The sequence below is a fragment of the Chaetodon trifascialis genome, chromosome 7, assembly GCF_039877785.1.
Source record: "Chaetodon trifascialis isolate fChaTrf1 chromosome 7, fChaTrf1.hap1, whole genome shotgun sequence".
Lineage (NCBI taxonomy): Eukaryota > Metazoa > Chordata > Actinopteri > Chaetodontiformes > Chaetodontidae > Chaetodon > Chaetodon trifascialis.
Window position 1 is genome coordinate 25,545,547 of NC_092062.1, and position 23,401 is coordinate 25,568,947.

At 41.0% G+C, this 23,401-nt stretch overlaps 2 protein-coding genes across 2 annotated transcripts; both read right to left on the reverse strand.

Moving 5' to 3' along the window:
* Positions 1–6,313: 6,313 nt before the first annotated feature.
* Positions 6,314–10,257, reverse strand: lta (lymphotoxin alpha (TNF superfamily, member 1)). The gene is made up of 4 exons (XM_070966962.1): positions 10,135–10,257; positions 9,362–9,401; positions 8,326–8,358; positions 6,314–6,669 (listed from the first exon to the last, which is right to left on the reverse strand). Exons 1-4 carry the CDS (start codon positions 10,255–10,257, stop codon positions 6,314–6,316), a joined length of 552 nt encoding a protein of 183 aa, XP_070823063.1.
* Positions 10,258–11,147: 890 nt separating this feature from the next.
* LOC139334204 (apolipoprotein M-like) lies at positions 11,148–23,156 on the reverse strand. Its single transcript, XM_070966963.1, has 6 exons — positions 23,043–23,156; positions 22,250–22,389; positions 21,079–21,149; positions 19,544–19,678; positions 18,308–18,406; positions 11,148–11,161 (listed from the first exon to the last, which is right to left on the reverse strand). The coding sequence occupies exons 1-6, from the start codon at positions 23,154–23,156 to the stop codon at positions 11,148–11,150; spliced, it is 573 nt and encodes a 190-aa protein (XP_070823064.1).
* Positions 23,157–23,401: the final 245 nt, after the last annotated feature.

Genomic DNA, 23,401 nt, shown 5'->3' on the forward strand with positions numbered 1-23,401 from the left:
AATCTTAAATATAATCCACGTCAAAGCAACATTTTGCTCAGGTTGACCTTATCAGCGCTGACTGCTTCTCTACTCTCCTCGCTGCTTTACTAATATCTTACTCAATGCAATGCATTAACATTTCTCTTGGTATGTTTATTGTTACGCACCAAAATGTGAAAGCAAATTCCTCATTTGTTCCCACTTGACAATAAACTTGATTCGGATTATCTGGTGTGTTGTCTGGATATTGTGAGCAGATCTGGTGGAAGCGTTTCACTGTGTAACCGATCATCAAAGAACATGAAAAATTCAGTGGTAACACAACTGTAATATTAAAAAAAGTTAGTTAATCACTTATGTGTGGTCTTCAAAATATGATTAACCATAAGTACATTTGCATCAAAGGAATCTAGTGTCATATTTTCACCCTCACCTTGAAGGTCACAGCCGCCTGTCGAGAGGCGGCCAGGCAGGTCATCAACAGCTGGTTTATCAGAGCTTTGTCGGTAAAAACAGCTGCCTGCAACAGCTGGAAACAGGGCTGATGAGGGCAGTGAGAGCAGTTACAACAGTCAGGTTTGGGGGTAAAATCATGTCCTGTCAGAATCAGTCCTTTCAGCAAATACCTCCAAACAACATATGCTTATGTTTAAGTGACAAAGCCTTCTAAGGTTACTGCTCCATAACCTTAACCATGTGTTTATTTTTATAACCATGACGATGAAGGTCCCCTAACCTTACCTAAGTAGTAATTTTAACCCAAACCACGATGTTTCCCAAAGCCTTACCAAGGTGTTTTTGAGCCAAAACCTAACCAAACCTTAACCATAGCGTTGTCAGTTTATAAAATGGATTTATTTCTCAACAGTGATTTGTAACGGTTTTGTAAAGCACAGACGAATGATGTCGTCCGTGCTGATCGGGACATCAGATCAGAAAATGCTTCCATGTGTCATAAAGGGCAGTTACACGCTGCGTCTTTTTCCATGTGACTTGGAGGAGTTGTTGGAAACAAACAAACAAACAAACAAACAAAATTCAAGATGCTGCAAGACGTCATAGAGCTGATGGGAATTGGCAAGTAGGGTGCTCGCTCTCTGTGGGTTTGTCACATCCAGTGACAGCCTTCACATTACTCAGTCCTTCCATTGTTCATATAAAAATACTGATTAGATCAGGTTTAAGATCATAGCATAGGTCATAGCATCACCGGTCAGAAGAAGTCAAAACAAGCACACGATAACCATTGCTGTAGATAACCTTGGACTTCAGCCAGCGGTAAAATCTGCCCATCCTGTGTGAGTCAGTTAGAATTTGGACGGATGCAGTCGCTGTGACAAAGGGAAGTCTGCAGTGTGACTAAGACGAAAGTGTTGTGACAGTGGAGTTTAATCCCTTTGACCTTTGAGGACTTGCAGAGCATGCGAGCTCTTTCTGCGTCTCGCATTTACTGCTGGCCTTTTTTTCTGTGGCAGGCAGAAGACATTGTTTTCAGACTTTCCCACTTGCCGGGGATTCAGATTTTACATTCCAGTTTTAGGCCCACTTCTCTAATCTCCAGGGCATCAGTTCCTGCATTTCATAAATTTAATGTTTGTCAGACGATTCCTCCTACGCTTTTCTTGCCTTGTTGATCTTTGTGGTCACACAGTTGACCTTTGTTGAGGCAATGCAGCGACAGAGTTTATTGATTTTGTTTATGCAAATGATGCAGTGGCTGAAATGAGTGAAACTTTTCTCCGCATTTCTTCCCACTTCATCATACTGGGAAATCAAAAATCACAGCAGAACAAAACGAAACAAAACAACCTTCATTTTTCAAAACTTTTTTCACCAAGGCCAGCTGTCTGTATTTGTTCTCAAACACTATCACATGATGAACAGTTCGTCCAACATGAGCACGAACATGTGACCAAAGCTACAGTCAAATCAACCAAAAAATATATACAGAAAAAAGACAACACTGGAATACAGGAAGTACATCCTGTCAACATGACTTTGAGTCAGGTGATTAGCATTTGAGAATCACTGACAAGATGGAGGAAGTGATGATAGATGTTTTTCCCCCTTTTTTGCATTATTAAATATAATAAAAACACATACTTACGCATAATAAAAGCAGCTAATACCTGGTGATGTGCATGAGGCAGGAAGTGGGACTGATCCATCAGGAATGATCATTGTTCAGTGTTTCCACTCACATGGGCCCATAGCACGAAGGCTGATGTGTCTTAACTTTTAATTTCATTACCAGTATACACTGATGAGATGAGCTGACTTGACACAGATGGGACCTTCATGTTTCAGTCATTATGCTGGCTTGCATAGCGGTTTAGCTTTAGTCTATTTTAGTTATTTGGATTTTATTTGCCTTTGTAATTGTATTTGTTTCTTTCATGTGTGATGCGCTTGGCTGTAACACTGTAACTTCCCCTTTGGGATTAATAAAACACTCCGATGTATCTGTCTAAAAAGACATTTACATGATGCACTGAAGCGAAAAATACTATTTCAGTCCTCTGCTGGATGGCTGTGACTTTCACAGCAAACATGCTGTAGATTACTACTTATAAAACATTTATGAAGTAGTGGACTGTAACAAAGTACATGTACTCGTTGTGGTGGAGAAGGATTTCATATACAAAATGTAATAAACTCATAAAATATGATGCATTCTTTTTGTTAAACTTTAACTTGTAGAATGCAAGTTAAACTTTAACTTGTAATGTTGTATTTTTCCTTTGAGATATTGTTACTTTTACATAAATAGCAGATCTCAGTATGTCTGCGTATATGCAACATTTGCACCTTTGAAAAAGTATATTTTGTTTTGCTGTAGGAAGTCTTGGCGTGTAAAAGCTTAATTGAAAGTATTGAGGCTTTTAACACTTAAACTTGATAAAAAGAAACAACAATAAAAGTCTCTAATTGTAAAAATGTCCAGAAAATTTACTAGAAGAAGAAGCTCTTAGAGGTAATGTGATTATTTCATAAACACCAAAGACGCCTTGCACATTAAGCATAATGGTTTACAAAGCCTTAAATAAAATAAACCCTCCATCTGGAAGAGCTGCTCAGTGGTCAGGACAACAAGGAATTAACTGAACAAGTGTTTGAGCACACACCATCACTAATGTTAATCTGTCCCTCGTCTCCACCAGAGATGCCTTAACTCGCCTCATATCTTATCCTTGCGTCTTTTAATGTTTGAACTTATTTAACCAACTCGGAACCAAGCCGCTGGCAAACTTACGTCATTAGACGTAGACAAGAACATTTCAGTGTCTCTCTGAGGCTGAAAATGTCGTCAAGCCTGGACGAAGAAGCTGACAGAAATGACAAGGCTGACAAACAGCTCCCGCGGGACTACAAAGGGACGAGGAAACAAAGGAAGTGTTGTGAGGAAATCAGCAGCCTAATCATACCTGTTGGAGGTGATGTCATGCCACCTGCTGTCTCTGAATCCTGTTCTTAGAGTGGCCCACGTGTCCACAGGTCATGTGTAGGTCTCACACAAAGGGGATTTTTGCCACGTCACATGAAGTCAAATCAATCCTATTTATACAGTGTTGGTAAGAAAGAGGGGTTTCTGAGATGTTAAGTCAGCTTCTGCGCTGCATGTGAATGTGTTTTACAGTCATTATGGTGGGGGTTTAAGATTGGCTTTGGCTAATAATTAACGCTTGGAGAAAGACCTTTTTACTCACTGAGAGGCTCAGTGGATTGAAACATCAGGTGAAGAAATATCTCTACAACTATTAGATGAACTGTTTGTGATCCCTGAGTAGCGCCAACCATGACAGTTTAATGTCGCAGCAGGTTTTTAACTGAAAGGATTCATGTCCGTGCGAGGCAGTCGTATTCGTGAGATCCCGCGAGATCATGTGAGCGGCGAATCCACTAAGCCACGATTCAAACTCTGCGCTTGTGGCCGAAACACAGTGGTTTGGACCAATCAGTGTGCAGTGAGTATCTGCTGCCATCCACGGATGGCCGTTGTGTAGGTGTGTCTACAGAGGGAGAAACCACTTTTTAAGGTTAGCGTAGATGCAGCTAGCATCAGTTATGTCAGATGTAGAGAGTACTCTTTGTCGAAGAAGAGCGAAGATCGGCTCCAAAGGCTTTTCTCAGTGGAAAACAGGCTTTTCGCTCTCCTCCCAACTGCCTTCGGCAAGACTTTCGCTCTCCTACAACATCATATGGTCAGCTGATCTGATTGGTTGAAGATGACAGATGGTTCATTCAGTCACCTGCCAAATATTTTTTGAAAGTGCCTGGCCTTTCCCAAACACTTTCCAAGGACGACTTCCCAGATGGTCGTGTGCAACAAACCATCTGGTGCATCAGGTTGTATGTCCCCCTGATGAATTCTAATAACTTTGGTGATCCCTTAACTTTTCATGTGGCTCCATCTCAGGTCAAATTTAAATTTGTCCAACTCTTTGGTTCATGGGCAAGTACTGGCAAAACTGATGACATTCCCATCAGCCCCAGCTATACTCTAGTAAGTGCAACTGAGCAAATGTGATGAGGCTAACATGCTAAATTAAGATGGTTAATATGATAAAGATTATGCCAGTTAACATCAGCAATGACTCCTCACTCACACCCCAGAAAATACGGTACATACTGAGCAACAAATCGTCATTTTATGTCATCGCTGCCAGGTGATGGAGTCCCAAAGCAGTCATTTGCTCACCTGTAAAACGCTGAGCAGTGCATTGTGGGATTGTTAGCAGAAAGTAGCATACATGCCATGGGCACAGTTGCACTTAAATAAAACAGCAGACAATAAATATGGCACATTATATAGTATGGAGTTATTTAGGACACAGCCCATATTAGCATGCGGATGTTAGCAATTAGCTGGAAGCACCTGTGCTTAAGACAAGCCTCATAGCTAGCATGGCTGTAGACTCTTCGTCTTATAAATTTAGGGTTTCCACAGTATAAGTTTTACCGCTTGCATTAAAATAAATCTTAAATGGGCCTCTGGGCTTACGAGATGTTTAAAGGTAGTCCAGTGTTTACTGGATGACTCTTGTTCAGTTCATCAAATGAATCCCAATCAGGCTGGTTAAAATCCACCGGTGTGCAGGAAACTGCTGTGGTTCATTTGGCGCATTGACACATCAGCAGCTTAATTCGTGTAGAGTGTAAAGTCCACATTATCTCACAGCGAATCTGAGAATAGCATTCATATGTCATGAGGGGAACCAAACAGCCTCCAAGGAGTTTGATCCGAAGGCGTTTCGAGTTAAGATATGTCTGTGGATGTGTTGTAAAGGGGAAGCAGTATGACTGATATTGCACCAAATATGTGGCTTCCTGTTTTGCACCTGTTGCTCCTGCCTGCTTGAGGCAACACATCGTTAAAGTTGTACAGTGTTACATACTGTATGCGTGTACGGTGTTAGCCTCAGGCCAATGAGATGAGCAGTGCTTCGTTTTGTGTTGGCAGGGGTTGTAATAGTAATCTTGGGGTTTCATGGGCATCTGTGGAATGACTTTGTGGTTTGTGTCAAGTTTTTTTTAAATCAGCAGATGATTATAGTGTGTTATCAGGCTGTGTAACAGGATCCGTGACATGAATGGTGAGTTTGATACATGGAGTCTTTCATGTTCCCTCTTATTTGGAGGGAGGTGGCACCACCGTGTGGTCAGCTGGCAGCTCACAGTGCACATGAAAAGTCAGTAACTCAACGGCTTTCAAATGATACAGGTTTTATTACTCTTTCAGTACTTTGAATTAAACCGCCAACAACATAACACTCCATTTCATAAATTACACAAGAACATAGCAGTGAAAACAAACATATTCATACCCCAGACATCACACACATTTTACAATTCTGTACACCACACAATTTCAAGAGTAGAGACTCTGCTAAGGTTGGACTGATGTTTGTTGTTTTCCCAAGATATTGTTGTTCAAAATCAATAGACTATGAAGATGTGACCTTTTATTAAGAGGTTTTACTCTGTTAAATCTGTAGTTAAAACCTTCCTCATCCTGCCTAGTTGAGCTTTTAGCATTTTAGTGTTCCATGTTGACCACAAAGGTTATTAAAAGGCGTTACCCTGCAAGGGCGGTACAGCCCTGCAGGGTAACGCCAAGGGGATCTACAAGATACAGTAAATGTTGAACATCACTGAATCCCTGTTATTTTGAGTATCATCTGGCACAAAATTTGGTTAGATATCCAACACATCTATGGGAACAAAACACAGGTTTTGCTGAAACATATTAGCATAGGATTACAAATAACATACAAGTCCAACCCTGAATGATTCTCTCTTGCACAGTATCACATCCTGGAGACTGGCAGTGCTAATGGAGCTCATAGGCGCCCCAGAATGTGCGTGCACTGTCTTTTTGATAATCACCTGTGATATTTAAGCTGACACTGTCTCCCTTTGTGAGCTTGACCATCCTGGCCACCCACACAGAGCGCTCCGTTGTGTGAGGAAAGGTCCCCTCAATCAGTTTCTTGGTACTTTTACCAAACGAGGGATTTTTTTTCAGCATCACATAATTGGTCTGATTTTCCTTATTGTGCTTGCTGAAGGTGACCTGGGCGTAGATGAAGTAGACGCTCTCCTTCTTGAAGTAGATGGTGTTGTCTCGCACGACGAGGGAGCAGACTTCACAGCCGTTCGACGTTTCCCAAGAATCCTTGCCTATAGCTGTGGATAGATTTTGCAAAGTTTTACTCAGTTGCTTAGCAATGAAAACATTTTCAGCTCATCCAAATTTAGGTGGTGACATATGAGACCTCTTTGGCTCAAATTGTAGTTCTATAGTCTACCAAGCCCCTTTGAAACACCCACAGTCAAATATTCATCAGTCAGGCAAACAGAGTTGATCTTTCAATTAATGGTTAATTTCCTTCCATGTGGCAGACTAAGCATCCCCTGACAAACTGATGGTGTCTGATGCTGTGGGCTGTAATTATACCTTGAGTCAGTGTAGCCCACATTACAGCTCTTCTTGGGGTTTGTTGAGGTTCTAGGAACCCACTTCACACAGGAAAGAGGCAGTGTGGTGGGAGGAGCACAACGCATGAGACTGGAAACATGACAAAGCTACTCTGTCTCTGTCAGTCAGTGGTTTAGCCTCACTGGGTGTGCGTGCAGATGAATTATGTGCCAAAGTAGTGTACGTTAATCTCTTTGATATAATAGTTGCTCAGCTGGAGAGTGACAGATTAACTGTATGTGCTGCTGTTCTAGTGTAACCTTTTCTATGTACAAACAATTGTGCTTTAAAGCCCTTAAAGCTTCAGATATCTCTATCTCATTAAATATCCTTGACTGTATTAGTAACAGTGGAAGGCAAAAACATCTGTAGTTATTATTTGTTAAGAGTTTAACACCCAACTTTACATTTTGGGTCAAATTTGTGACTTCAACCAGGGAGTGGAGCAAGGACAGAAACAGAAATGCAGGAAATCTGTGATGAGAAATGACAAAAGATGCTGTTCCTCTGGCGGAAAAAGGTGTGTTCATGTCGGACTCCACTGCACTTAGCAGGAAGCTGATAATACATATTCAGGGCCTTTAACCCCAACAGACGCACTGAGATCTGTTTCAATCAATCTGAACGTCTCACTTAAAAATATCTGTTATGTAATTCTTATCAGGAGTTTTTATTTCCTCTTCGGTGCAGCCGCCTCCTCTCAATCAGCCCCACACTCTTTTAAAGGCTTCCTACGTTTCTGAGAATGACTTTCAGCCGCTCCCAGACAACATGCGTGAAGCCATCATCTGGAGGTGTGAAGTGTGGCATCAGAAGCGTAATGACGGCAACTGAGATCAGTAAAAAGCGAGAGTCAGGCCTCGTACTCCAATCCCATCGGTTAACACGTCTGTGGGCTAGAATGTGGGACCTCTGTTTAGCTTTCTCCGTGTGGTCGTTGAAAGTCGGTGTGAAATGACAGCTCTAGAGAACTCTTCACACTTTGAAATCTTAGGCACCATCAGCAAACCCCCGACATTGACTGTGGATGTTTCAGAAAGACGAAAAACTTTCTCCTGTCACTGGAAATATCTCAACGGCTCATCGTTTAAACTTGACCGAGACATAAACAACAGATGTGCGAAATGCAAAATGGTGGACTGAAGATTTAAAAAATACATCAGATTTGCCTTCAAGCTCAAAAAAATCCAAACACAGACAGCACTGAGGTGATAACTCACACATACTCTCTACAGCTGTCTAAAATATACTTGACAATATCATTTCTCTATATACTCACAGTCATCAAAACACATTGATTTACCACATAAGAAGAAGTGATGAACACGCATCAGAATATTAACCAGAAGAGGAAGTTTACTTACACCTGACAAGCTCGATGTACGAGGGAGAGGATCCTGAAAAGCAACATAACTGAGAGGTTAGCTGATGACGCAATAACTGTGGAAATGTTCGCGGTGTATTTTACTTCCTCAGTTCTGCCATTAGCATCTTTCAGTTGGTCGTATTTTCTTGAAAAAATTTGGGACGGTAATCGTAAAAAAATATCTAACTTACCTATTGATCTTAAGGGGGCCACAGAAGTGTTGCCTGCAAAAGAAAAGATCTGAGTTAAATTCAGCTTCATTCATGGAAATGTGACATGCTTTTATGTTTTTATGAAAATACTCACAAGCCCTTAATTTGTCCACTCATGTGAGGTTACTTTAAAGGTGCACTATGTAAGAATTGGCCACTTCTTGAATTCATACTAACAAATAGGGGGCCATATATAACCAGAGTAACCGCTAACTGCGGCTAGCTAATGCTGTTAGCTAGTTAACTCAGTTAGCCGTGCAGCTAGTGGTCCTACTCTGCCTGGACTGGGAGCTCGGAGCACAGGGGGAGTTTTAGTGTTTGAACGCTGCTAGTGCAGGAGCTTTGGGCCACTGGGAGGAGGAGGAGGCTCAGCAGCCTCCCATTGAACATTGGACCAGGACAGAACACAGCCCACGACGCTGACAGTTTGCCGACGGGGAAAAACAGTATCAGGGTGACTGACAGTAGCTCTGACCAGGACTCTGACTCTGGGGTCAACAAAGACAGAGCAGGATCAGACGAGGACAGGAGAGGCGGGAGAGGAGCGAGGGGGACATCTGGCTTCAATCAAGGCCCACATCTGAAAGCCTGACTGGGCACTATGACGGGGTCAGCCCTGGGGTACCAGGAGCCAAACCAGTAGATATCTCTGCAGCACAATACATAGACGTCTGACATAAGGCAAAAACTGTTAATGTGTCTCATTCTATTGATAATTTAAGTGAATTTGTGAACATTTTAAACTAAAAGTCGTACATATTGCACCTTTAAAAGGCTTCATTTGAAGTGCACACAGTTGAACCTTGCATCTAATCAGTATACCTGTTGGACTGACATCTGACTTCAGTGTAGCGACTCCATCCTTAAAAAGATAGGAAACAAACCGTCATTGCATCATCATTGTCTTCATCATCCTTTCCATTACTTTGTTGACTCAGAGACAATAGAGAGCTACAGATTAGATTTTGTCAGCGTCAGTGAAAATCATGTCTGCAAAGCATCAACTTCCCAAGAGCTACAGTGTAAGTCAGCCTTGGAAATTAACACGTTGTAGACGAATCGGTGGCTCTTGGGAGGGTTCATCTGGAAAATCCAAAAATGATAAGAGCCTGGCTTAGATTTAAGACGGGGAACTACTATGGATACAATGACAGAAACGCCTGAATGACATCATGTAATCTAGTACTCTGCAGGAAATACTTTGTGTCAAAGACTTGTTTGATTCGGCTCTGTGGTACTTTCTGAGGCTGTAGTTTGTGGTGATGTCTACATTGAACCGCACAAGTGGTCCGTCACTCTGTCCACCCTTTAAGTGGACATGTACTGCAGCTGAGGTACCTCGGAGCATCCTTGTGTCATGATGTCGCTGCCACCTAGAGGCACTTACTTGACTCACAGCAACAAACTTGAGATTAGACTGACCCTGCTTTGTGATTACATGTAACGCATTGAAAAGCTGCTTTTTTTTGTTGGCTACATCAGCTACATGAAAAGGTCATTAATGAAATGTGAAGCCTAACAGCATAGTCCAAACTCTTCCTACTGCAACCCTATTTAATTTTTTTTTTCTCTCTTCTTGTGGCAGATGTACTGACCTCAGTTGACTTTGGCTTGATTGAAGTGACAAGTGCAGCCATGACCACCATGGCCACCGTGAGGAGACCACACCACACCTGCAGCAGCAGGTACTTATAAGAGGACCTCGACTGACACTCCATTCTGCCAAATACACACACACACACACACACACACACACACACACACACACACACACACACACACACACACACACACACACACACACACACACACACCCCACATTAGTTTTGACATGCATTTGAGAATATTGTACTGATTTTAGTGTGGATTTTAAGTATTTTATTAGTATCTTATGGTATACTTTTTACTCCATTACATTTATCTGACCGCTATAATTTGTTACTTTTCAGATTAAGATTTCACAATAAATAAGCTCATAAATACAATCCAGAATGAAAGCAGTGGTTTCCAGTCTTCCTTCCAGTCAGTGGCTTGTGACCCTGTACAAAAGAAGCATTGTGTAGGTGGGGTCCCTTGTCACTTTATGGATGTTTATGAGTTGTTTGTAGTTCCACCAAAGGGACATTTACCCTGCAGACATCTCACATGGTTTCACTAGCATAACTGTGTGAGGTCCAAAGAGCTCATTTTATCCTGTGTTTCGTAAAAAAAAGCAAAGTCTAAAAATGAAAACCAATGTGTGTAGCGGAGCTCCTTCAGGTTCATGTTGTGACCCTTAGGGGGGCCTGACCCCAAGGATAAAACCCAGTGGATTAAACCACCCAACTATATGTAAAGCAGTTAAAACTAGCTCCAGCTTGACCCGCTACAGCAGAAAAGTACTACTTACACATCGATGCATCTGTATTAATAGTCGAGTAATGTAATATATCACTGACAAAGGCTGTTTCCTGAAGGAGTGCTTTTATTTTGACACTTTAAATATATCCTGATGATACTTTTTGTGCTTTTTATTTTGAACGCAGGACCTTTACTTGTATAAAGGAGCATGTTTGCATCGTCATACTTGATCGTTGGTACTCCTACTTATGCAAATGATTTAAGTACTTCAGTACTCCACCACTGCCAACAAGCACAAGCGGTCAGACGCTTAGAAAGGTTGCAAATAAATCCCCAGTTTAACCACATTATGTAAATAACTGACAAAGAAAAGAGGACGGACAGGAAGGCTGAGAAGAACCTGGCTGACTGCTCGCGTTGATCTTCCTGATTAATTCCAGAATGACTCAGAGGAATGAAGAGCAGAACTCGTTAAAAACATCTCAGGTTGCAAAAACATTACTGCCCTTTAACCGCAAGCTCAAAAATCAACTTTCCCGCCCAACAGGAGCCTTTGTATGCATCCCAGGTTGACTGTCTTGTATGCATTGCTTTGTGGGTACATGTCCCCTCAGCTTATTGCCACCATGCTTCTGCTTCTCTGGGACTTTACCTCAGTGGGAGTTTTTTGGTGGTCTTGCACAGGGTGGCATGGCAGTGGAAAATATGTGGTTCATTTATTTGTCATGACATAGACTGAAACTTATCAGTGATCGGCTAAAATACCACTGACCCTGCGTTTTGTGACAAGCAGCTGTCAATCAAACCCCCAACCTCTGTGCTAAAATGTCACGATGGCGTCACTCTGCTTCACTTTCCGCTGTATGTGATGTATGATGAGGAGTGGGAGAGTGAGAGTTAGACAGTGAAAGTATTTGGCTGCAAGTAAATCACAAATATGACAAGTATGGTAAAATGAGCATTTTTGCCCCTTCCTAATGAGAAACATATAAACTGGAAAACTGTATTTCCATCTCTGGGGTCTGCAGTGGGAAAACTAAAACTACCCGTTGTCACCTGAACGCTGTCTCTTTAATCATAGTGGACTGCAGCGTCTTCCATGTGTTCACTGGATTCATCAAGTACCTGATTCTACATCACATCCTTATTTATACAGTGTTTATACAGTGTTGATTAGTCGAAATGCCAAATCAGCAAACAAACAATATCCCAACAAGTCACATTAAGTCTATTCATTCTGAATGAGCGTGAATTTGGCTTGCGACTATGGAAACGGATGGAAATTGATGCTCAGCTGTACCAAAATGTCTGTATTTCCTCTGAATTCTGCGGAAACACTGAAGCGATGGCTTGGTTTACAAAACACATCCCATCCTCCAACATGTGTCTTCTTCAGGTTTGGAATTTCAGCATCTAAACACTTCTTGTCTCACCAGCAATGACCCATCGACCGCTGACTAACCACACAAGAAAGCCTGGTTTTCTCAGAGATATCACAGGAATGTTAAACAATATTCTGACGCATATTTAAGAGAGGAACTGAAGTCACTCACTAAATCTTGACTCACCCAGTGTGTGCTGCACTCTCAGTGTCCAAATTCATCTGCTGCTTCTCTCTGAGAGACATGACAGGTTGACAGGGTTTTCCCTTTTACATGAGCCTGTAGTGAAGATGAGCTGGTGTTTTTTTTCCCCTGTGTAGATCTGTACAGACAGTTGTGGTTTGACAGAGAGGAGGAAGGAGGCTGTGGTGTAGGTGGCTCCACTTGTGGATACATAAATGTATTGCATGTGGGGCGAAAAAAGCACCACATGAGAACTGGTGTGAAACTTTTATTGGATTAATGAAACCGAAATGCAGTTTCACATAGTATCACTTTGATGTGGAACAAAGGGTGGCACTCAGCTGCACCTAAAAATGAAAGCGAGAGGAACATATTTAATGGCAAATTGTTAAAAAAAAATAAGTTTAAATGTGTTGAATAAGATGGGAAGACATGCGATTCTTTAGTGATAGAAAAAGAAACAGGTCGATGGTGCGGCCCCTTACTGACACTCTGTGGTGGGTGGTTGTGATTTCCAGTGTTTATAGGTCACTGTCAGAGTTTAACACCCAAACAAATATGACAGGGGCTTTTTTTCACACCTTACATTTAATGTGAATTGATCTGATGTGTGATGAGGAAACACACAACCTGTCTCTTCTGTAATGACACTTTCAACACGCTGCTGCCTCATTCGGAGTCTCTCCAGAGGTGCTTTTCTCAATGAAAGACTCAGTATGTAGGCATACTATAAATAAGTGTTTACATGCAGTATGTGGTGGTAAAAAGTGTTAAGAAAGCTCCGAAAGAGTACATTTCACAAAGTGCTTGAACATACCCCAGACTTACATGTTCACATGCATTTGGGGGTTTCTTTGAAAATCACAGGTTAAATTCAGCCATTCTTCCTGTTCCCCGTTTGACTAATCAGTTATGGGACAAACTGCACGAAGTTCATGTGTTCGGTGTAAAAAAGTGCACATGAGCCAGAACAAATTGTTAATAAAGTCTCTTCTAGGCCACCAAGAGGACAGCATGAGTACGATTTGTCACGTATTTTCTGCCTGTGAGACTGAAGTTAACAGCTAACCATGTGTTGGCATGTGTTGTAGATTTGAACTGTGAAGGGTTAACAAAGCAAGTTCAGCCACTACCTTCATCCTTCCTGTTCCTTGACAAACCAATTAAGGGACACATTTGATCTAACTTGAAAGTTTCTCATGCATTTAATTTGAGAAAGTGCCTCACGAGCATGGGATTTTTTTGGGAGTTTATTTTAAACTACTAAGAGGACAGTGTGAGTAAGATGTGCCACACCAGCACCAAGTCAGCGCAGAGTGTAAATTCCCACCCATCATTTGTTTGGATCATTTTTTGGCTGTTTAGATTTTTTGTGGCTTTTGTTTCTTTGGTCATTTAGTTTCTTGCCAGCACTTATTTGCCTAAATGTAGCCTTTAGTGATGTAATCTGTGTGAGGCGCATAGTAAGATTTTGTAGATCGTGATACCTCATTATTCTGTTCTGCTGTCCAGCGGACGTTAAAGGACAGCGTCCCTCCTCTGCAGCACAACAGGGACACTTTTCTAAAGAAACACAAAGAGGGAATTTTATACTAAACAAACGTTTCTTTGGATGATTTCCACTGGAGTGTCTGTCCCACTCAGAAGGGATCTTTTAGATGCCAGTATGAACAGGAGGAATGAGTACAGCATGCAGAAATGCTGATATGAGCACTGGACTGTAGTTTTACAGCAGACTTGAAAGATTATGGACCAATCACAGAGAGGGAATGTCGTTCTAAGAGACTTTAATCACTGATTTGACTAAAACTGATCAAGCCTCATATTCGATTCAGATTAACTGATTTTTACACAGAACGACTGTTTACATCTTACATTGAAAGCTCGGGGTCTATTAATGCAACTCTGTCTTGTTTAAATTTCATTTCTACACAACTAATTTAATTTGTTTTCAACCAAAACATCTGTTCTTCCTCTTATGTGACTACAGCTTTATTAAACTTTTTTATTAAGGCTCGTGTGAGGTGAGGGAAAGATCGTGGTTTGGCAGAGAAAAAGTCGCAGTGACCTTCACACTTCAGCTGAAACCACAAACTTTACTAACCTTAAGCAAAGGGCTTTTGTCTAAGCCAATTCAGTTCTATGTATATAATCCTAATTTCTCTGCGGCAGCTTTGTTCAGTGGCAATCGAGTATTATTTTAAGACAAATCGTGAACTCATCCTTTGAGGTGGAACAAGCTGTGCTGAAGAAGCTGCCCTGCTTTTACTTTCGCCCACATCCTGAAAGCAGCTGTAATGCACAGTGAAGCCTCACGAGCGTCCAGATAAGATAAGATAAGATAAGATAAGATAAGATAAGATAAGATAAGATAAGATAAGATAAGAAACAACACATTAAGATATGGCCTTATTCTTAGAAAATTGTCTTGATCCAACTGCATTGATGGTAAGAGCAACAAAGTTTCAGTATATCAAGTGTAAATGTCGAAATGAGGAATGGTCATGAAAACAGTAGTGAAAGTTGCAATGAGAGACAGAGAGTGAGGGTCAATTTCAATTTGACTTCACTGTTTGGTTTCATGCTCCATGGGACATCCCCAACCACAGTCTATGTTCTCCTGGATTATATAAATGTCACCATCTGTCTCCTACTTTATGTCTGCCAAGCACACACAAACGCACAAACAAACAAACACGCACTCACTAACACACCTACACGTGAGACATGAGAGAGCGGTGGGTTGGATGTGGGCTGGTGGGTGCTGTCCCCACTCAGCACAAACAAAGGGAACAAACAGTTGTTCGCTGTTATCTCCTGCGTGTCGTGAGAGTTAGGTTTTTAATGGAAACACAGACATGAGTTCTTCTTATCACATCCACATAATTTCCCACCAGGTTCAGTAGTGAATTGTGAGACGCGTAACGTCAGCGTGGTCTGACATTAAGGACTGCGTGTCGATCTGCTTATGTCTGCTGTGCTGTTGCATGTGCTTTATTATAAGAACAGTGAATAGAACTTAAAGCCTCTGCAAGCTGGGTTTAAAATCCCAAGTATTTCTCTATAATATATCTTCGTAATGTTGTCACGACACCAGAATTTGAGACTGCGCTTGCTCTTGAATAACACTGACATGTTGCTTGTGGCCTGTTCGGACATCCGTTTGCGTGGTGCTGCCTGCTCGTGCCTCTGCCTCCAGTCACCTGGTGCTTTTGTTGCTGGAGAGAATTCCTTGACGGCTACAGGTTGAGGACCAGCTGATTTTCTCCCTCATCTTTTCTTCTGTGCAGCCTTGGGTTGAAAATCCAACAGGTATTTTTTATCCAGCTTCAGTACTTTTGATGCTATCAAATGTAGAATTAATGGGGATTGTACAATTTTGAACACGTGGTATCGAAAAATGATCAAAGGACTGACACTTTTAACAACTGTGCATCTTTAGGTATAATTTACAAAGAGTTTAACTTAGCTCTGGTTGTGATTTGGTTTAATTTGATTGACAGGGGCCTGGCAACATCAAGCCCCCAACCTTCCTAATCCTGATTAATGCAGCGAAGTATGTGACATCATGTTCATAAATAGGGCAAAACTTTCAACTTTTGCTTCACTGCAAGTCAGCATTGTAAAAACAAGCGCAAACACAATCTTAAAATTGTGTGTATTTAGCTTATTATTACTTTGCTGGGATGTTTGATCTTCACTGTGCAGAATGATGCATGTGCACAGCAACACAACGCGAACGTGTGTTTAAGGCCTTTACTTAGAAGCAGGATATTTGTGAAATTACATCTAGCTGAGAAGCTAATCGAGGGCCAGGATGCAGCTTGCACAAGCGTGATATGGAAACTTGAAGCCTCCAGCGCAAATACAGTGAGAATTGACTTTTCGGTGAAGTAGGAGGCATCTTCTGTGCAGCTTTTCAAATGGAAAAAATATTTGCATATTCACAGATTCTGGATTTTTCTATGAAGAAGAAGGAGTAGGTGTGTTTAGTTCACTGAACTTTGAATAGCAAGAGTTACCAGTTACTTTTAAGATTAAGATTTTACCTTAAAACGTATGATCAGAATATAGGTGAGAATAAAATACATTGTAAAGATTAAACCACCATACCTTTTTTGGCTCGTCACCCCTTACCATAAAGCAGTGTCTAACATGTGGCCCCTTGTTTTAGGTGTCTGTGAGCTGTTGGCAGCTCCACCAGAAGGGAAGTTCAGTGAAAACTACTGCAGGAAAATACTGCTTATGCAATGAAGCATAACATAACAATCTGTTAATGTAATCAAATGTGTAGCATCACTCACAGGGGCCATTTGACTTGCACTACTTTGCTGATAATACCTCTGTACTTGTACCTAAATAGGATTTTGAATACAGGACTTTTACTCATACGGGAGTATATTTACAGTGTCGTATTAGGACTTTTACCTCAGTCCTGCAGCTACACAGAGCAATGCCACTGCAAATCAAACAGTGAGTTGTAAATAAGGATCAAATGCAAAAGCAGAGACCAATAACGGGAAACCAGCCAGGGAAAGCTGATGTGGGGAATTCAACTTCTGTTTTCGTTTTGTTTTCATCATCAAACGCATTCCCACCAGCGCCACCACCCTGTCCAGAGGAGCGTGTTACTAAGTGACTGGGCTTTGTTTACTATATACATGTTTGAAGGACTGTCTTACAGTTGGCATGTGTCACTGTCCCTGTGACACGCTCAGTGGTGACGAGGCAGAGCGGAACATTGATTTCACAATCCTGCTGTGTTTTGTTTGTCCCAGAGTAAAGGTGAGGCACAAGGACAGCGGACGTGGTTGTAGGATATCGGTTGCTGCGAAACATATTGCTGCTGTCATTATCTCCATCTGTTTATTTTGAGTAAACTGTTGTCGCCATGCACGTATAAAGTGAAGTTAAAGTAAAGGGTGTGGCTTGTTGTGATAGCAGTCGCTTCCTGCGCCGGAGGGACACTTTTCCAGGGGAAAATTGACCAGAAACTGGCTATTGATAGCAAAACTCTCTGTTTGACATCAAATGACAACACAGAGGTGCAAAAAAAGTCCTTTATATAAAGGATATGAAGCTATTTCTGTATATTATTTTAACAGAGTCTCTGCGAATCAGTATTTTTCTTGGCATAATTCCATCACATTTGCCCTACTGCTTAAAAAAAGAAAAAGTCAACCAGTTAGAGAATTGTGCTGCCTTCATTCAACTTATGTGAGCAGGTATTTCTTTTCAGTGACATTGTGGGAATCCCCCGGGTTTTTGTGCTGGGTGTTTGTGGGTGGATCCTCCCCACAAAGGTGTTTTTTTTTTTCTCAAGTCAAGCTATCGGGCCTCAGGTTATTTGGACTGAAAGTGACAGGGATAACAGTTGGATGAGCTAACAATCAAAACAACACTGTAGCCAGCTGCATGTTTCATCATAGCATTTTCTTTCTGACACCACAAATCAAAGGCTTTTATGATGTGATGTGAAAAAATGTTGGCACTCGTAAATGGTGGATAAAATAACACAATTCCTGAAGGAAAAACTGCTTTATTTGTTTCGCTGTTACATGAAAACATGAAATAACTCATCCAGGACGTCCATGACTCAGCAGCAGCATCCTGTGAGAAACTGTGTGGAACCAAGAGCCTGTAATTCCAATCAGCAAGGACAGACAGTTAAATACGAGATTATTAAAAAGACAACGGAGGTAAAATGTAACATCCATGCCTACCTCGCCGTTCATATTCAGGTGCAAAACTCTGTGAATGCAGATGTGATTGTTAGGTTTCAAACATTTTGAGATTCAGAGGCATCATCATCTCCAAAACACCAACAGCAACAACAAACAAAAAAGGGATCGAAGCGACAAACCTTTCTTTTGAGGTAGTGTGACACTTGCCAACATGTTCTGACATGCCGCCTTTTTCAGAAATGCTGTCACCACCTCAGCGTCGACATCACTGCGGCGAGCTGCAGTGAAAGGAAATGTACAAAAAAAAAAAAGAAAGACACAGTTATGTCTGTTATGAACTACGTAATTGCTCTCCAATTGAATATAATCAAAAATAAAGTTTTTACTGCATGATTTCCTGGATGTTGCTGCAGTCACCAGGAGTTCCAGGGTTAAAGGCAGAATATTGGATTTCGGGGCCCTCAGATTAATGATGTGACTACACTTACAAAGCCACACATATTACATATGGTAAAAACCGAGATAAGACTGGAATCTGACTCTAAAGCATTTGTTTTATCATATAAAAAACATAATTATGGTACATTTTCTTTGAAAACAGTGTAGAACTCCTGTACTCATTTACCACAGAGAAAGACAGTTAGCTAAAGTAGGAGCTAGCTTGCTATATCAGTGCAAGCTAGCTGGTGAGATGCCACAGGCTAGCCATGGCTACAGCTGAAACAAATTTACTTTAATGAGTTTTCTCTAACTGTACTTGAAAAATATCCATTATGATAAATTGTTATCTTGGTAGCTCAGTTTCTTAACTAAATAAACCAGCAACTAAATCCAATTGTGGCACTCCTGCTAAAGATAACTAGCTTTACAGAGTAGCGCTAACTACCAATTCAACTTTTGGCTTCCCACCTGAGGTAGTGTGGTTAAACTTCCTTAAAAATATAATGAATTATAGATGGATTTATTTCAATATACCGTCAGTTTTAAAAGTAGAAGGACAGGAAGGACACCAGTGAACAAGCAAAGTAGTTAGTATGAATGAGAAAGCAGAAGGAACACATTTTGTTTGTAGATAATGTTTTCCCCTGAAGACTTTCCAAAGCAGAGTGCGGTATCTGAATTTTCTAGATCTTATCTACACATTGTGACAGTTGAAAGCTCTTAATCGGCCCACACAGACATTAAATTAAGGCAGTCATTCTTTCTCATTCATACAGTCTTTCTGTGACACAGTTTGCCAGTCAGCCTGAAAGTTTTTTTTTTAGCATTTTTCTCAATTTTGCTGCTTCTGTACTTACTGCTCTCTGCCCTTGTTGGACATGAAGATCAAGCTGAAGTTATAACTTTAACTGCAGATGGTAAAGGTCAGGGAGAGGGCTGAAATTAGCATTGTTTGGGGTGAACTGATGACTTACAATACAGCATGAATCTGTTGAGGGAGTCCTCGGAGTCTGTCGGGCTTAGCGGTCCCTCTATTTCTTGGAAAATGATGCACTCGGGGCAGTTGGCCCACTTACCGCTCCAGAGCAGGTTCCTCCGTTCTTTCTTTCCTGGATCAAAACAACAAGACACAAGCGAGGCAGCAGCAGGACTTAGGGAGACTGGATGTATACAATATACTGCTGAGTACTCCCAAAAGGCTACAAGGATCATTATTTACAGAAGTGTCTTCATTCTAAGGCTGCTTTCTCTGAGTTCATCAATAGACTTTCATGGTTTTGGTCAAGGCTGGATCAGGCCTGTCCAGGGGTGTAAATGTAGACGGTGCTGGCAGTTGTGGTTGCAGTGGGGCTTGTGTGGGGCCAAGCTCTCCATGAGTTCCCCCAATATTCTCTTCATTTATTTATTTACTATTTATTTCATCTATATTGTCTTTGTGCTGTTTTCAGTTGAGCATATGTCATAAAGGATTAGCAAATGATCTCAGTGTGTTTTGTTTATGTTTCATACAGCAGACTATAAACAAACTATAATTATTCAATTAAATAACATATTTCTGTATTTTTGCCATACACACATATGCAATGATGATTGCTGGGTAAGGGTTAGGGTGTTGATGTCCAATGTCAAGTCATGTAACGAGACGGTATGTGTGCTTCAGCTAGCGTCCTCCAGGGCCCATCATGATAGCGTTCACTGAGCAAAGCACAGCTCCAGGCTTACTGGAGGTCAACTGGTTTCCAGTAGTAGAAATATACACCACAAAAGCACCGCGTCAACGGACATTTGTCACATTTTGGGAAATGCACTAATTTGCTTTCTGGCAGTGAGTTTGATGAGGCGACAGCCAAAAGCTGTTTTGCTTAGCCTAGCACAAGACTGGAAACAGTGGAAACCTCTAAAGTTCACGTCTCATTATTTTGTTGCTTAGGCTACTCCTTTGCTCAGTTGGTATCCACTTGTTTAAATCATTATTATTATTATATTTTTCGTACAATTGGCTCTCTTGTAGTTCAACATAGAAATACAAACTGTAAGTTTTGGAAATAGTCTTTGACAAGCTGTAGCTGTGTGTCCAGTCAGTGGAGTTTTGTCCTTTTCTTCACACTATTACTCAACGTGAGGCGAGGTGAGAACAGAAGAAATAGGTTTGACAAGTTTGGACCTATATTGATTTAAGGTTGTTGTGAATTGAATTTATTCTGGGGCCTCAGTTTGCAAAGCTGAAAACCCACCAAACATAATGTCAGTGGTGAGCTTTAACATCACAGATGGTCCAACAGAAATACTCAGGGGTTTTCCCGCCCTGCTAAGAATAAAATTCTGGGAAAATTACTGAATCCCTGTAATGTTTTGGTGTGAGCACTAGCACAAAACTCCCATGTGCAACATCTCTTGAAAAATAAACTTGGCCGTCAGAAATCCATACCTATTGATACCTATTGATCTCCTCTGTCTGCATGTGTGTGTGGGTGCTTTGAGCAGCTGTGAATGCAGGTACTGTAGTTACCTTCCAGCTCCAAGTCATCCCTCTCAGGATGTATGTGATAGCTCCAGTTCTGTTTCACACAGTTATCTCCCCTGAAAATGAGAAATAAATACACATTTTAGCTTTATATTTCATTAATGACATAAAAGACAAACATGACTTCAAGACTTTCAGTTTTCAAACAGTCATTCGCACCTTTTACACTTTCTAAATGTCACTTCCCTAATTCTGATGACTATTTATGATCTTGGGTTTTCTTGGTTCTGCTGTTTCTCGTGATGCTGTCATCTTTTTTTAAACATGCACATACATCCATGTGAAAAGGTTACGATTAAAACCTGGTGTGATTGGTTTGGACAGAGCTAATACTAGCCTTTATTTTGCCAGTGGTGGAAAGTACGTACTCAAGCGTAAGTACTTTTGAAGTTATTTTACTTTACTTGAGTATTTCCAATTCAGAGGGAAATATTGCAATTTTACTTAGTTACTTTTGTGATGACAATTTTACTAAAACAGTTACAAAAATGGTCTACTTTGGGCCCCTTGCCCCCGTAGTCTTTACCTGTGACCCTTAGGAGGGGTATGGACTTGTCGTGTACTGAAAACTAGCTCCACCTCGGCCAGCTACCAATCTAATAATGTAATACACGATAAAACAATAACATGTCATGGCTGCCAATTTTCTGCAGAACATGGAGCTTACTTTTACTGTTGATACTGTACTTAAAACAAGGTATTTTTACACTGTGGTGCTTTCACTTAAGTAAAGGATCTGGGTAGTTTTTCCATGACTGGATATTGGAAATGAATAAAATTAAGACCCGATCCAGACTTAAACATGTTGTTAATGTGAGTTCAAATAGTCACATAAAATGTACATTATAAAACAGTTTTTAATTAATGCAGACTACCTCTGAGCAAGGCAAAAAAAAGTGCTAAGACTTAATAAACATTTACACTTCATTAACTTGTGTGTGAACTACTGTTATTCACCAAAAAAAGTGCTTATCAGGTCAGTTAATGCCAAGAACGTCATGTCAAAACCTCAACTCTATGTTTTGGAGGACGGTCCTTCAACTACTTCATCACCTGCATTATAAAAGATGCAGACATGATGTGTGTTCAGACGCATTTGAACTTCCTTTTACTTCCTTCTTGTTTAGACTGTCAGGGGTGAGGGTGCGTGCCTCACATGTTCATATGCCCGGTCAGCAGCAGGGTGCCATTGGCTGTCTTCTCCATGGTGAACCAAATGTTGTCCAGTGCTTTGAACTGATGGATGTCAGCCTCTTTGTGACTGACTGCTGCTTTAAAGTACCATTTTCCCAGATACTAAAACAGACGGAGACACAGAGAAATGTCATAACAGCTTGCAGTGGCGGCAACGTATAGCAACACAACCAACACAAGGCCACAACTTGTGTCAAAGACCACTTACGGAAAGAACAGAGTGGGCGGAAAGTGTGACAGCGTGGCCGTGTTTTATGTTTATCTTGGTAAATCTCTCTGTATGTGCAGTTAGAGTGAAATGCCAGTCGACTTACTCAGAAGACACACTTAACCACAGGGTTTGCTTATTATTAACATTAGATTTATCTTAAATGCATGTATCATGTATCATGTATTTGTACTGTTTGTTAAGTGGATGTATGTACTTTTATCGGGTGGCAAAGCAGTTTCCCTGTGGGGATCAATAAAGTTTCTATCTATCTATCTATCTATCTATCTATCTATCTATCTATCTATCTATCTATCTATCTATCTATCTATCTATCTATCTATCTATCTATCTATCTATCTATCTATCTATCTATCTATCTATCTATCTATCTATCTATCTATCTATCTATCACAGATTACAGCATTTGCTGTAAGATTCAGTTTCCCTGGAAAGTCATGCAAAGAGCTCGTGACAGAAACGTTTTAGTAGGTTCTGGTATACGAGCACCTTTTGCCGAACAGAAAATCTAAATCTTGTTTCTCACCTGCTGCTGGTCGACAGTGTTGGCAGGCAACAGCTCAGGATACGAGCAAGGATCAATGACCTGATACAGCAAAGTAGATAAAGAGAGAAGATATTTCAACGTTTCATTCAACATAACTGCAACCCGACAGCTAACACCTGACAATGCAGCTGATGGAAAGTCTGTTATTCCTCAGGCCGCTCCGAGTTTGTGTTACTGAAAACGAGCGTGGGTGCAGGTCAATTATTAACGTGCATTGCTGCAATCCCCCTGAGCTTTAAAAGTGGGTGAAATATGGGGTGTCCTTGTCCTTTAAAGACTTTCAGATAAACACAGTGGAATGAATCATTGTGTCACACGGCGAGCTTTACTCCAAAATG